Source organism: Aplysia californica, unplaced genomic scaffold (assembly GCF_000002075.1).
Source record: "Aplysia californica isolate F4 #8 unplaced genomic scaffold, AplCal3.0 scaffold00454, whole genome shotgun sequence".
Classification (NCBI taxonomy): Eukaryota; Metazoa; Mollusca; class Gastropoda; order Aplysiida; family Aplysiidae; genus Aplysia; species Aplysia californica.
The window spans coordinates 233,242-249,116 of NW_004797724.1; the positions used below are offsets into that span (position 1 = coordinate 233,242).

The 15,875-nt window shown below is 39.8% G+C and overlaps 1 protein-coding gene across 3 annotated transcripts in view; it reads right to left on the reverse strand.

Moving 5' to 3' along the window:
- The window catches only part of LOC101846157 (serine/threonine-protein kinase DCLK1), a 55,488-nt gene that overhangs the window by 32,923 nt on the left and 6,690 nt on the right, over window positions 1-15,875 (reverse strand). For 2 of the 3 annotated variants that reach the window (XM_005105136.3, XM_005105137.3), the window contains exons 3-4: window positions 3,744-4,389; window positions 672-824 (exon numbers count right to left, since the gene is read on the reverse strand). In XM_005105136.3, the coding sequence (XP_005105193.2) occupies window positions 672-824; window positions 3,744-4,389 (799 nt within the window). Of the gene's footprint in view, window positions 1-671; window positions 825-3,743; window positions 4,390-7,425; window positions 7,451-15,875 lie in introns of those variants that run through there. The other variant, XM_005105135.3, reaches the window with a different exon arrangement.

Here is a 15,875-nt window from a genome sequence, read left to right on the forward strand (position 1 = left end):
CTGTAAAGACTTCTCTGTTGACACCCACCCCTTGGCGCTCATGTGACCTTATGCAGTTGAGAGCGCGTAAAACCCTCCACTAAAACTAAACTAAACTGATAATATTTTTTTATTATTACTGTTAACATTAAAGGCATTAGCACTACTTTATCGCTGTTGATACACTATTAATACTTGATTATCATGATGCTTATTATTTTTTTAAGTTTCAATATTATATGGTTTCTTTCATGCTGCTGCTGTTGCTGGAATTATTTCGCTGTTGTTTCTGTTTCTTGTTATTGTTGTTGTAGTTGTGGTTGTAGTTGTGGTTGTGGTTGATTTGATGGTAGTGGCGGTGGTCGTGGTGGTTGTTGTGGTGGTTGTTGTTATTTTAGTAGTAGTGGCGGTGGCTGTAGTGGTAGTGGCGGTGGTTGTTGTGATGATGGTGACGGTGGTGGTGGTTGTAGTGGTGGTGGTGGTGGTGGTGATGGTTGTAGTGATGATGGGGACGGTGGTGGTGGTGGTAGTGGTGGTAGTGGTGATGTTGGTAGTGGTTGTTTTGGTGGTAGTGGCGGTGGTTGAAGTGGCAGTGATGGTGGTTGTTTTGGTGGTAATGGTGATGTTGGTGGTGGTGGATAGTGAAGTTGGTGATGGTGGTTGTAGTAGTGGTAGTGGTCGTCGTTGCGCACCTGGTCAAAGCTCTGCGCCGTCTTCTTGTTGAGCAGCAGTCTGACGGCACGCCGCGGCCTCTTGCCGTGTTTGATGACTGTGATGAGGCGGGGCGTGACGAAGGACTGCTGGTACTTGTCGTACTCCTTGCTGTTGGACGGGCACATCTCACTCTGGGGACGGGGCCAGCCACAGTAATAATAATAAATAATAATAATAATAATAATAATAATAATAATAATAATAATAATAAATGACATTTAAATAGCGCTCAACCTCGATTAAAGCACACAGGCTCTGAGTTCTTTACACTACAATACAATGTGCAACAGTATCATAAAACGCTATGTTCTGACTAAAAGAAAATCACTCCAAATATTCAACCTATTAATTTAAAAGCAGAAATGACTTCAGCTGACATTTTAAAGAATCAAAAATGGTACAAGTAGAAAGAGTGGCAATTAATGTGTTTCTCCAAAAGACACAATTTTGATCATTAAAATGAGTGGTTGGTGGACCTTCTTGTGTTTTTTACGCTTCCTTTGCTATTAAATCTCTATTGTCATGATCCCTCCTCCTTCATTTTTTAGGTATATTACTCTCTAATAACACCTCTAATCTTCGGAACTTATATGACACAGTTGTGTTGTAAGCGGCGTTAAACTGAAGCTAATCTACGACCAATTCAATTCAATTCAAGGCAAACCCTCCCCATACGGATCGAACTTACATCGTCTGTGTGACAACAAATATTTAGAGTGTCACACCATAGAAGCCAGTAGTCAGAGTGTGTGGTACGGCATGGTATGGCATGGTATGGTATGACATGGTATAGTATGGTATGATATGGTGTGGTATGGTATGGTAAGGTAAGGTATGGTATGGTATGGTATGGTATGGTATTAATCTAATCTGACCGGAAGTATCTTTCACCCCTATTGACTCCATTTACATCTTTTAGGAGGAGTCGGGCCGCTTTGACCCTTCCTGCTAGGACCAACTTGGGCGGAGTAAGATACAACATACCAGCAGACGGGCAGAGTTGATGGATAAGTAGTTTCCTCAATCGGTGATCGAAATTGCGTCTTCTTCGTGAGACGGCGAAGAACCTAGCGATCCTACCACAGCACAGACGCCAGTCTAAGTGTATGGTAAAGTGTGGTACGGATTTAACACCTCTATATTATGCAATGTACGTTCATGTAAGAGAAAGGACTTACTAAGATAACGTTTGTCCCCGTTTGGACAAAGCCAATTAGTGAGAGCCTTGAATACTCGCTAAACATGCTATACCAGAGCATTCACAAACTAGAATACAGTTTCGCAAAGTGTTTTGTATATTAGACGGCAGAAGGGGAACCAAGTATAACTGTTGAAAGTCAAACTATTGAGAATTGGGGAAGACTTGAATATTAAAGCTCTGTAAGCACAAGTACGGAGATGTCAACAAACGAATAGAAATAAAAAGATGTCTTTCAAAACGATGTAGAAGATAAAATAACTGAAAAGTCCAGGACAGAGTACTAATAAATACTAGGAATACTGATATCCCCTATGGTCATCCACGGGTGTAAATCATGCACATTAAGTCATTGAGCTGGAAAGGAAATAACCACATTAAAATGTGAGCTAAAGTGTTACAGAGACAAGTATAATAATATGACTCAAAGAAGAACAAAAGTCTCAACTGTGAAAGAAGAGGAAACAAAAGAAATATGGCGCCTTAATAATATTAGAGAATGGAAAACGAAATACAATGTACTTTGTTACAACAGAGAGACACAACAATCTTATAGTCCGGCAACAACAAATGGACAACTTGTCGACCTCAAAACACCAACTTTAAGTGGCGAATTTCTCTGAATTTTTGCATGCGCTTCTGAATTCTAAAAGACCTGAAAATTATCGATGTTTGTGCATGTACGACAAATAGGAAGAGGTGCTGCCTATATAATCATTAGTAATTAATTGCAGATTAACCAAACTGTACCCCCCCCCCCTGAAATTTCTGGCTGAGCCGCTGCAACGAGACCTTGTATTGTTATGACCTTGTATTGTTATGACTTTCACATTGTATCGTGATTGCTATAAAAAGTGTGTGGTGTTGAGTTTTTTTTGTGTGTGTGTTTTGTTTTTATAGTAGAGGGTTTTAAAGCATTAGGCATTTCACTGGGCACCTCACCCCCACCGCCCATCCCACATTCCCCGCGCAGGTCCAAGGCAGAGCACATACATGTACATTTTCGAACCACCAAAATATGAAAGTTGTATTTTGGAAGTATTATACACCTCTATTATTATTATTATTATTATTATTATTATTATTATTATTATCATTATTATTATTATTATTATTATTATTATTATTATTATTATTATTATTATCATTATTAACATGACATAACACAGTAGTTAATAGTTCAGTAGATTTAAGGCAATGTGTTTTGGAGATTTGTTTTCTGATTTGTAAATTAAGCGATGGCAATGTGTTTTGGAGATTTGTTTTCTGATTTGTAAATTAAGCGATCTAACCATGGTAATGAATGAAAAAGCGACCGCAAATTGAAACACAAGCGATCTCAAAGACTGTGAAGAAAAAAAATGTCTTATTGTATATCACAATCACCAGTCAATCTAAACAAACCCACTATTACCCACTAACCGCTGGACTGAAAACAACTCAGTTTTGCGGCACACAGTCAGTTATAAAAAAAAAAGAGAATAGATTGAACAAACAAAAAAACTAACATTCAACTTCCGTTCTTGCTCTATTTAAAAAATCCCCTCGCAGCCTGTAATAAAGTACTAATGATTATATAAAAAGCACCTCTTTATATTTGTCGCATATGCACAAAAATCGTGATTCTTTATGGTTTTTTGGAATTCAGAAGCACACGCAAAAAAAATCAAGGCAATTTGCCATTTAGTTTCTGTGTAATGAGGTCGACAAGTTGTCCAGTTGGTGTTGTCCGGACGATAGTAAGGACATTTTTAAGTACCAATAAATAACAGTCTGAAAGGTAACATACCAACAATACCTTACACTTAAAAACAAAATGTTATTTGTAGTGTAATGTCAGAATAGGTCTCACCTTGGAGGGTTTGGCCCGGGACGAGTTTGGTCTGCTCCCTGCCAAGCTGCCAGGCCTGTGTTGACTCTGTGAAGACGAGGAGCGGTGCTGGTCACTCTGAGAAGACTGTCTCTCCAGCTGCTGGTTAGGCTGGTAGTATGGCGTCTCCCGCGTCTGGGATCTGGCGCTAAGGCTTCTGTTCCAGTCCGGGTCCTCGTTCTTTGAGTAGTCCAGAGTGCGGAAAACGTCGTTGGAAGCACACACATAGCTCTCCCCGTCCTGAAGCTGGTCCAGACTGGTGATCCGATTCGCGCCGTCCGCCGAGAAGATGTGTCGGACTCCCTGGGGCATCACGCGTTTGTCGCACAACGATGACGTTGTCAGAGATGTGAGAAGGTTCTCGAACGACCGAAATCTCTCTGTGGACACTGCATAAATCATCCCTTTGAAGAAGCGGTCGCCGTTGCGGTAAAATCTCACCCGTCTCGCTCGCTTTTCGCTGGCCATCTTAGCCAGGGAGAAACTCGACTTACTTGAGTTGCTCCTCTCTGAAACGCCTGGACTCCAACGTGAAGCCTTCGGGTGCTCGTCGCTTTTATCCCCAGGGTGGTGTTGACCGCCTCCTTTCGAGACGCCTGCGAGAGTGGTCTCTCCCATTCCAAACACCCTGTTGAGAGACAGTAAACTCTGGCGCCTCAGAGCAAAATCAAACAAAAAGTTAGTGCTAACAGAGTTCCGTTGGCTCATTTTGGCACTCTCACACGTTTGAGCTACGCTTTCCTCTTTGCTTCGCTTACTTTCTCTGTGGCAGGAAAGCTTTTCATTCGACTCCTCTGTGCTTATAGTTTTTATGCTCTATTGTCAAACGATCGCCTTGCTGAGTTCGCCTTTTGTATTAATGTCAATAGATTCGGCTGTTCTCCAGATCCAAGGTTTTCCTCTCATGTCTAGCATGTGCTGAATTGCCGTATTAAGTGCGTTTTCAGTGGCGTTAAGAACATTATTAACGATAAACCGTAGACGGTGAGAGCGACAGAAAGAGGAGATTAAAAGGAGAGCGGGCGGGTGTAAAGAAGGGAAGAGGTAACGGGTGAAAAAGGGGGGAGGGGAGAGAGAGAGAGAGAGAGAGAGAGAAAGGAAGAGAGTGTACAATAACGAGAAGAGAGAAAGAGATAGAGAACAACAAAGTAAGTCCGATAGAGGGAAAAGAGAATCGCTACGATCTAGTAAAAATCGGAGACATGGATAAGCAAGTAGAATATTGATTTCATCCCTCGCTGCAGGAAAGGCTGGAAAAAGCTTTCCGTTGTCAGTTATTATTTGCAAATCCATTAAACCAATAGATATTTCTTTGACTTTTGCGACGCATATCAAACGATACGCAAATTGAGCTAAAAGTGTTCCAATCCTTCTAAGCGCGCCAAGCAAACGATATATTAGCACGAGGTTTTGTTCGCTCCATAACGGCTGAAAGGAAATCACAGGGAGTCGACACAGTGAAAAACTCGTAGTTTGTTGAAGTTGCAGAAACACATCCACACAATGGTGGGCCATTCAAGACTGGTAGAGCGAAAGTAAGACGATTAACTGCAAATCGGTGGGAAAGAATTGAGACGTATCAATGAGTACAATTATTAAGGCAATATGCCGAAAGAAACATTCAAAAAAATGAAATAAATTAAGAAAGAAAAAAAGGAAGCAAGGAAGGAAGGACGAAAGAAAAAAGGAAGAAAGGAAGGAAGGACGAAAGAAATGAAGAGAAAAAAAGAAAACTGTCGTGAAAGCTGTTCGAGACGGAAATAAAAAGTGGTGACCCCCTGGGGACTATATAGTTTCTTTCGATCAAATTTTTCTCTAAAAGGGAGAAAATGGGGTGGGCTGGGAATGATAGAACCACAAAGGGTATGCTATTTCAGAACGCCCCTCCTGGCTTTGTTATTCGTCGTAATTGTAGACACCGACATCACAAAAGTTTCAAATGATCAGACATTTCATAGAAATACCCTGGGTGGCAATTAAATTTATTTGGAACGACTTTGGGCACTATCATTCCACACAGAGCTGACCGACGTAATTGCTATTGTAAGTGAAATTATAAACGTTTTAGTTCCCCTTCGACTAGATTTAGGTCACTTAGGAGGTGGGCTGCTTCAGCCCTGCATGTTAGGGTCAACCCGTGCTAAGAGAAGTACAACATCCCGGCAGACAGACCAAGATGGGCGATAAAAAGACCTCTACTAGGAAATTAAACGTATGTCCTCAACGTGATGAAGTGAAGAGCCAAACTGTTACACAACAGACCCCTTCAAAAGCTCCAGTGGCCGAGCGGTTTGTGAGTCTAGACTCAGAATTAATGTCAAGCAAGAGTCAGATGGGTGGTCACTGGGGTGTGCTTTTTAGAAAAACACGATAACCTTAACTCAAAAAGCGGGGCGCTGCACAGTGGCAACCAGCAATGGCGTATTTTTAGCACAACTATAGTATTGTTATGTGTCGGTATGTGTGCACCTATATATCAATGTATTCATGAATCTATGTTTGGTTAATATAATCAGTATTACGTTAAAGGTCTCTCGTCCTTCTTTTTTGGGTTTATCACTCTCTTATAACACTTGTAATCTTCAGCACTTATATGACCCTATTGTGTTGAAAGTGCGTAAAATCTTACTAAAACAAAAACACTTCCTTCGGGAGTAAATAAAAGTGGTATTTTATCTTTTTGAAACATATTAAGCTGACCTGTCCCCGCTTGTAACTCCCTCATTGAATGATTAGAAAAAAATTATAGAGAACGACCAAAAGGAAAGAAAAGATATTTGGCAAACCCCTGTGAACACTTTATGTGAAACCCTTTATTATCCGAATTTGTAATCTTAGCCTGTATCTGATGCAGCCAAACCTACTCCAAATAATATCACCTGTTCGAGATAATCACAGGTACGAGCGACAACTTCCAGCTCCCTCCCTCGCGTTTCATTTTCTAAAATACCATAACCCTGTCCAAGAGGCTTACCTATAAAAGATCAACGTTTTTCTCCTCGACAATACAACGGAAACACACCATTACGATAAAAGCTATTTATTAGAGGTTGGAAAAGCAAGACAGATCGATATAAACAACTTAACTCTTATATAGTTTATGGAAGGTTATTAATCTTTAATATGTAACCAATTTTGTCATAACATTTTCAGCATCGCAAATCGCCGTATGACTCGGCTTCTATTTAACTTACTTGCTTGAATTGAACACTAAACTGAGTAGAAATTAGTTATCCAAGCAATAAATATGAGAGTTTGATTAGAGATAAGACGGGTCGGCTGGGATTTTGTAGACCGAGTGATACAGTCGTGAACCAGCTGAATTGGCGCTCTGTATACTAAGAGTTAAGTAAAAGAACAAAAGTAGCAGCGACCAGTGACCCCCTCCAAATGCCGGCACTGGATATGCAATGCACTTTTTATTCCGTTTTAAACAGAGATCTTATTTAAGCAACAAGTGTACGAAATGGATATATCAGCTAAAAGAATACAATTATAAGCTCGTTATCAAAATAGAGAAAACACTGCGGGTTTTGTGTGGATAGGTGTCTCTTACAGTGACTGTCAAGTTAGGAATGACAGACGAGTTGTCCCAAACATAGGCAGGAAAAATCTAGATCAACTCAAAACTAACCGTAATAAGACTTTCCATCCAATTACTTACATTCCAAATCGTTTAACCTTCGGGGATTTATTCCATTACTCAGAAAATACACAAAACGAAAAGGTAATGACGTATTTGAACAGTGTGTTTTAACTCTGTTGACCACACTGATGTCTGTAAGCAGAATGAACCAGTACCAAAGCACGGGCGATATGTTATCCATAAATAAGCTTGAACACCATAGCTCACAGGTGTTTGGCTTAACAGGTATTCCTTACCTTACAACCTTATGACTGTTAGTAACCTGAATACCCAACGGGCTACCACTCCCCCTTTGCCCCCTTCGCAGTAACCCACTTATCCTGCCCACTATAATATTATGCCTTTAAGCAGTGCTTCCTGTTTTTCTCCTGTAAAGCCAGTATTAGAAGTGTATGAGTCAAAGTATTTTATAACAGTAATCATAATTAGAACGCAGCCTACAGCCAGATTAACGATTGCCCCTATTTTGCAAGGTTCATTTGTATACACAAATATAGGAGAGCGACGGGGCGCTCATTTGGAAGCTTTTGTATATTAATAACAAAGGAGCTGGGAACGGCTTTAACCATAATTGTTTTCACGATTAGCCGGTGGCAGCGTCAGCGAAGGACCCTCAACAAGCAGTAAGCTATTTAAGCATTGGTTGAGATTAGCTCGCCTTTTGGTGGATACCTGGAAGCCCTAAACGTACTCTGCGCCCTTACCGTGCCACTCTCCCGGTCGATAACAAGTGTTGTTGGAAGATTCCAAGGGTGGAAAGTTTCTGGCTCTCTTTCGTTTCTAGACAGCCAGGAGAAACAACAGAAGGAGAACCAACCTGCGGTAACTTCAAACCACCGACACAGCCACTTATAATACGAAGATAAACCACACTCGTTGAAAATACTGATTTATACTAGATCTATGCTGTGAGTTCTAGTTGCAACTGACGCCGTTTAAAAAAAATATTGGTGATTTAAAGCGAGGCTCCTTAACTTTATAGTCCAGCTGAGATAAGACTGTAAGAGTATCTGTCCCAGAAAGCTCGTATAACTTGCTTAGTCTAAAATCGGTTGAGGTTCATTGGGGCATTGGAGCATACTTTTGGGTGGTTTCATTTGTCCACGATTAATCAATGAGGTAGGAATTTAAGTTTCTTACATGCACTCAAGAATAAAATTTAGTGTATAAAGCAGAGGTTTTGCTTACAGACCAACAGGTTTATTTTTCGGTAAAGCTTGGTGTAAGTGCCACGAGCTCATGCGTTAACAGTAAACATATAAAAGAAAATACTAGTTCTGCATAACCTGTCGAAGCAACTTGAGAGAACAGAAGCGTACTATTACACATACCAAGGAACGGCAAGAGCATAATAAATTCACAGGCTACCTCTTTCAAACGACTAACAGCAGGAGCCAGGCTGAAATCTGACTCCTTTTTAGTAGGAGTGTGATACTACATGACACTGAAGAATATCAATAAAGTGTAAGCGTTAGCATAAACATAATAATAGCATGTCACCACAACGACAGCCATAGCTCACCGGAAGAAGAGAAGGACAGCAGCTCTGAAACATTGGATGGAGCATTTCAAAAGCAGCAGACCGCACCATGTAGCAAAAGTTCGCCAGGCTTTTTTTCTTTTCATATTTGATTGTTTGTTTGTTTGTTTTGTTTTTTTCTTTTGGGGGGATGGCGGTCATATGACTTTATGCAGTTGCGAGCGCCGTAAAACCCTCTACTATAAAAAAAAATGTGGGGGAGTTAAATTTGTTTGTTTGTGTGTTGGTGTGTGTGTTTGTTTGTTTTTTGTTGGTTGGTTTTGGTTGTTAGTTTGTTTTTGAAGAGCAGGGGGGGGGGGGCTGGTCTTATGGGAACAAGACGGGGGAGTTATAAGTGCGAGCATAGAAATTGTCACTTTACCCTGAATGTGAAAACAGAAATTATGTTCCTTAGCCCCTCTTCTGAACAAATTACTAGAAACAAGGCGCCAGTAAGTTTTTACTTTCAGTCCCGCACACAGATGCATTGCTTTTAGGGACAAAAGGGCAGTATTATTTTGCCGCAGATCACACATTTGGCCACCACAACGGTCGCAAATCGCTTATATTTATGAAAGTGTTAAACCCAATTCCAAAACATCAAATTATTGGGACAACGGGGGGGGGGAGGGGTGTGAGGTTGGGCGAATGCCTCCCTGAAACCTCCCGGATTTGTCCACAGGGCAGAAAATTTGTACTCAATTAGTCTTAGCGTAGTTCGAATAAAAACTGTTTTGCCCAGTGTGGCGGGAAATTACCGTGGTAATCAACGAGGAAGAGATTTAAAACAGCGACTCAAAATGCCGCGTACACACATAGAGTGGTGGCCCTTTGTATGTGCACTGTGTCAAATTTAAATTTGACAAGGCAAATAAATTTACTGTCGCCTATGCAAGTCGGTTCAAATTAGTGTATATATATATATATGATATACATATATTACCGTTGCGTACTTATATATATATATATATATATATATATATATATATATATATATATATATATATATATATATATATATATATATATATATATATATATATATATATATATAATATCCGTTGCATACTTAAGGTCGTGAAGAGTGCTCCCAATTTTTTAAAAGTCCCATCTGTCATCTAGCTGGATACATACGGAACTGACAAATACAAATGCTTGCAGATCTATAGGGCCACAAATGTGCTGTTTTAACTCACTTTCGCCCATCCCCGTGTATTTACGGGTCGCACTTCGCGCCCGGTAGCCATATCTCGGGTATTTGCGGGAGAAGCATTATCGATCGATAACTCCGGTATATTTTTAGTACAGGTACAAGCTAACTAAGCGGCGAGGCAGCAGTTGACATCCTTGTTTCGTTTACTTAAAAGTTTGGTGAAGTTATACGCGATGCTTTTGGAGCTGTTACGGACTAGGCGAGTGACCCCCAGAATTATGATAGAAGTTCCGTGAATGGGAACAAAGCTGCTGTCGTTTTTAGAGTGGAGAAAAACTGAAAAAGACATGGGTGAAACGTGCTTGTGGAGTGTGTTAAAGGTCTGGTAGGGAACGAAAAGTAGGTATACACCAACAATTCGAGTTTGCTCACTGGAAAAGTTCCCTCGAGCAAGGCGAAGTGTTGATTACGTGTTAGATCCTTTGCATTCATGACATTTTTCTTTAAAATATTGTTGACAAATAAAATGAAATTTACATATTTATGCTCCTTGTCCTTTTCTCTTTCGAAATAGAATTATGTTTAACTTCTATGTTGTTGTTTTTACACCGAGAGCCATTAATTAATCATTCTTTGGGAAAACTACAACACTACGGGTGGATCACCCCACTTGTCGCGTTTGGTCACAAAGATTATCGGAGGGTAAGGTTGTACACACGAAAGCCCGTTGACCAAAAGACACGGAAATGGCCTAGTCTTTTAGCAGGCAAATGATCACGACAAAAGAACCTGGAAGAAAAGCTGAGTGAAAAAAAGGATTCCCCAGAAATTACTATTCTTTTAAACAATTGTCGTGCAAACTCGTCTGAAAAGCCAATCTTACCCGACCCCTATATTATTATGTCCATGTACAAATGAAATCTGGTCAACAGAAACAATGCGTTCTGTTGTCTTTCCTCTTTCAAAACATGGTGCACCTTTTTCTTAGTGGTGGTATTAATAAATGAATAACTATTTTGGAAAACGGTAACAGGGTCCGTGGGTGGATCGTCGAGCTTAGCGCCATCGGCGAAACCATAATTAAAATGTGTTAATGGGAAAAGGGGGGGGGGGAGGGGAGGTTATTCTGATACAAACTGCTTGTCCATAAGGAACGGAAATGATCTTACTAATTAATCATGAAAGAGGAGAGATTACGTTCTTTCCTTTGACAATTGACAAAGAATAAACTATGTCAGCAAACAAATGAGAACTGGAAACACCAAACATTGCTATTTAACAGTTTGAAAGAAAAACATTCTTGTAATGTCAACAAGAAAGGTTGATCTATTTCTTACACATGTATGTACTTATATAATTATTTAGGGGCTCCATTAGTCGAGCTAAATATTTCGTTTCGAAGCCCTGCCGCCCCCCCCCCCCCCCCCCGTCCCCCCTTTTTTCCACCCTCTTTTTCTTTGCAAAAGCTCAAAGGTGGCTGATATGACATCCGACCCATCCGACTAGTCGGGCGCTTTGAGATGAACATGTCTGCGTTGACAACCTAACAAGAGTGCTTCTTGTAATGTTCTTTGCAAGGTAAGTTAATAATATATTCTTACATTAAGTAAAGGGCCATTTCTGATTTCGTGATTATCATTCAATGCTACATATCATAGCCTACTTATTTCCATTAAGAGTACCTGTGGAATGGTATATTTATACTAATGCGAGGAAATTAAAAGAATAATGGTGACCTTTTCGCTTTTCTATGCTTAAAAGTAGTTAATTGTGTGTTAAATATAACTGCATGTTTTAATTCAGCGTGCCAGATTACATATAGATACGAAATATCAGTCAGATGTCATTATTAATTATCAATTTTATGGACATTTACACATTCAAAGATATGCTTTTGCCCATCTTTTTGGCCAACATGCCAGATAAGTCATTTGAGTATTTTCACGATGACATAGTTTATAATTGTTTGTCCCCTGCTTGCGAAATAATATGAAACGTGTCCCTTGCATATTTAACAACAACATAACGAAATTTAACATTAAGGGTAATACATTTTCAAACAACAGGCCTCCGAAACTAGCCTTTCGTGGTGAGCCGAGCAAAATTTGTTCACTGAAAATCCATTTTCATACAATTTTTACGGGTTTACATAATCGGAATTTTGTGCCCGAGAATCCCTTTAGTATTTGTATTCAGGATAAACGATTATTTGTATTGTCATTACATGATTGTGTGGCTGGTCAAAGCTCTAATTTGTGCTTGTTTTGCATACCGAGAGTAATGTTTTGAAAGAATTCGATCCCTTGATAGCTTTTTTTTTATTGTCCGATTTTTATTATTTAAACTGAGAATTTAATTGTTTCTACAGTTCTTTCGAGTCTACTGAAAACCTGCTTTCAAACACTCTGATTTTTTTTCTTTTTGGTATCTACCAGAAGGCTGAAACTCCCACAGTATCCCACAAAACATACTAAAAGCTGCTATATTTATGGATAGGGGCGGAATTGGGTAAAAGTGAATTCAGAATCAGAATAACTTTCTTCTTCTTCCAGGTTTAGTCCAAGTGATCGTATACAAATCTAATAGTTCTAATTGTAGGAACAGCAGCATTAAAAATATTACTTGCAGGTGTAACAATAGGCATGGTGAGAAAAGGAATGTAGTATTTCGGTGTGGACTTTAGACACATGCACAGAACTATAGCTAAAGGATACTGTCACACCATTCCAATACATCGTGTACTCCTACTAGGACCCTTGTTTCATGCTTCCAAACCAAACGCAATACGCATGTTGGAATTAACACTTGGTGCTGCTTATTTCATGCAGGACGACAAAAATAACATATTTAGACCTCCAGACAATACCATTTCAAAATATTGATAAAATTTAAAAAATGTTGGGACCAACCAGATACAGTTTTCGTTTTCTGTGAGATTCGAGAGCATTTCCTTTTTTTTCGGGGGGGGGGGTGTTTTGTAATTTGTTTTAAATGACAGCTTTGACTGGGGTTTTGTGATTATTTATTCAATATACCCCAAACTGTTAGGCTCCTTCGTTGTTGGGCTAAAAATAGCCTACGCTCAAGCGAGTTGAGATCAACAGACTGGGTATGCTGCCCCACTAACATTTTCCTACAACATCGAAAGTAACACCAATTGTTTATAAAATATTAAATAGTATACTATCGGGCCCATCGAGCTACCACAAAGGGAATACTTATATTGGTAGTAATACGACATTTTGGGCAATCACCCTGATAAATGCCAAAAGCACGACCAAAGCCAGAGGATAAGGGCATAAAGATTGGAGTGTGGGATAGAAATTAGATTATAATATCATGTGAAATTGCTTTAAACTGCTCTGTCTTCAACGACCAAACTTTAAAAAATGTTTCTCTACTGGAAGATGGGTGGATTTGCTCTCAAAATTATTATTTTGAGCTCTGGAACTATGCTTGAAATAGCGTTTTGTTTGTAAGAAATCCCTTTAGTTTTCGTAAGAGTTTTACGGCACTTGCAAAACTATAAGGTCATACAAGAGCCGAAGATTAGAGATGTTACAAGAGAGTAATAAACATAAAAAAGAAGGAGGAGAGATAAAGACGATAGATGTTTGATAGGAAATCCACACAAAATTCCTAAAAATGGACAAACGACAAGGAGGTACGTTCAAATTATCATATTATTATTTTTGTTGTTGTTTTATTAGTAGTATTACTATCATGATTTTGATACTAACAAAATCCCAGTTCAACAAACTGGACTATATCTAATAAGCGTTAAGGACATTGCAGACTGTTTAAGATTATGAATCTAGGAAATTGTCTTCCAACCTCGGCCGCAGCGCCCACTTAAGTACTTATTGTGCACTTTGGTAAATCTGGTGGGCGATGGGCATCAACCGTGTAGTGACTGGTGTTACTTGATGCCCGTTAGGAAATACATGCAGGCGTGCGGTACGAACTTTCTAGCCTCTTAAATGCAACAAAAGAAGGCGCTGGGTATGAAAAAGGTTAACAAGCATTGGTCTAGGCTACAGTAATGTTCAAGCAACATGAATTATAAGAACACGGAACTCCACAGGTGCAGCAGTATGAGAAGCAGCGATTAGTTATCGTAAGCAATCGAAATGCGTTGACGTCAGAAGGCAGGGGTATACCAAAGCAAAAGTATCACTGGCAAGAAAAAAAAACGTTATAAAGAAATTGAGAAGACGATAGCAAGAGTGAAGGAGGGATTAAAGCGAGGGCTAAGAGAACGTAAACAAAGCATGTGTATGTAGCCACTTTACACAAGAAGCCGGTTGTATGCATAACACTGACAAGGGATTAGAGGCACAGCCAAAATCGCGAAAGCTAAACAACACACAGCCGTATGACTCTCCGCCTGCACCACTCTAACCTTTCTTGAAAGCTTTCAGGCAGAATTCAACACACTGTATCACTCGTAGCCGAACGCGTATCAGAGCTCTACTATTTTTGAATGATTTATGCCCAAACGTGTCTGTGTTATAGAACTCTTGATTCTCCAATGCATGTGTCATGAAGAAAGCACAAAGGGCAACGCAGCCTGATAAAAGCACAATCGACGAGCAAGGCCACTCGTTCATTTAAAAGAATACACCACTATCAAAGTTCGCGTCCTTAAAGTATAAAAACGCCCATTAGCGGGGATCAAGCAGCAATCTATTCGATAAAAGGCGCTGAAAGAATGAACTGACAGAAGACCAAGAAGGGGGGACTAACAGAAGTAAACGCTTGCAGGCACGGAGGTAACTCAACCATGACATGCGATCTTGTAATTAACTTACAGATCCGTAGCATATTATTGGCACACTGTTTTAAGCTATGTTCCCTAAAGTCAACGCTAGGCTACTCTCAGGGCAAACATTGACGTCGGCTGACAGCAATGGCAAGCAACGGAGCGGCGGTCTTTGGCTGGGGGTGCAAAACTTCCCGCATGAGACGACGCCATAGCCGAGACAATATCAAGGCGACACCGTAATTTATGAGAGAGAAAATCGAGACACAACTGAGACGAAAAAAAACTAAAACAGAAACAAAACCTTGGCACAGCCCAGAACCTTTATGCTCCATCTGCCAAAACGAAACAACGCTGATATTATCAAAGCTAACCGTTGACGCTATATTATATTTCATGTCGGTGTCGTTTCCTGCTTAACGATTTTCTCACCTTTGAACCTGTCCCCTCACCGGAGTGCTAAAACAATTGGTACGACACTAATTAAATTGTTCATAATCTACTCCACCGACAAAAGCATATAAATCATGAATGCATCGTAAGTTTGTGGTGTACATAAAATGTGCGGTTCGCGAGCAACATCGGTTGGGGCTACAAATTTTTTATTGCAAATTGACATGAAGTCGAGATTAGCAGTTTATAATGATTATACTATACAGTTCTAATATCCACTCCAGCTACATACTTGCGAGGCTGGACACAATAAAGTTATTTGCCTTTACTATATGTGTTATTTAACATGTGGACGAGCACGCCATAGCTTTTACCTAGCGAAAGCACTGTAGGCATATGTCTTAGTTTCAAATATGACCTCGTAAACTAAAGGTATTGCCAATGCATAATTATTACATATACGATAGACATGAGGGCAGAGTGAAAGAGGTATTAAACGCATGTAAGCAAATTTGGTCAAAAACTGACAAATTATTACCTGCAAAACCAGCAAACATTACTCGCACGTGCGGATGCACACACACACACAAACACACACACAAACACACACACACACACACACACACACACACACACACACG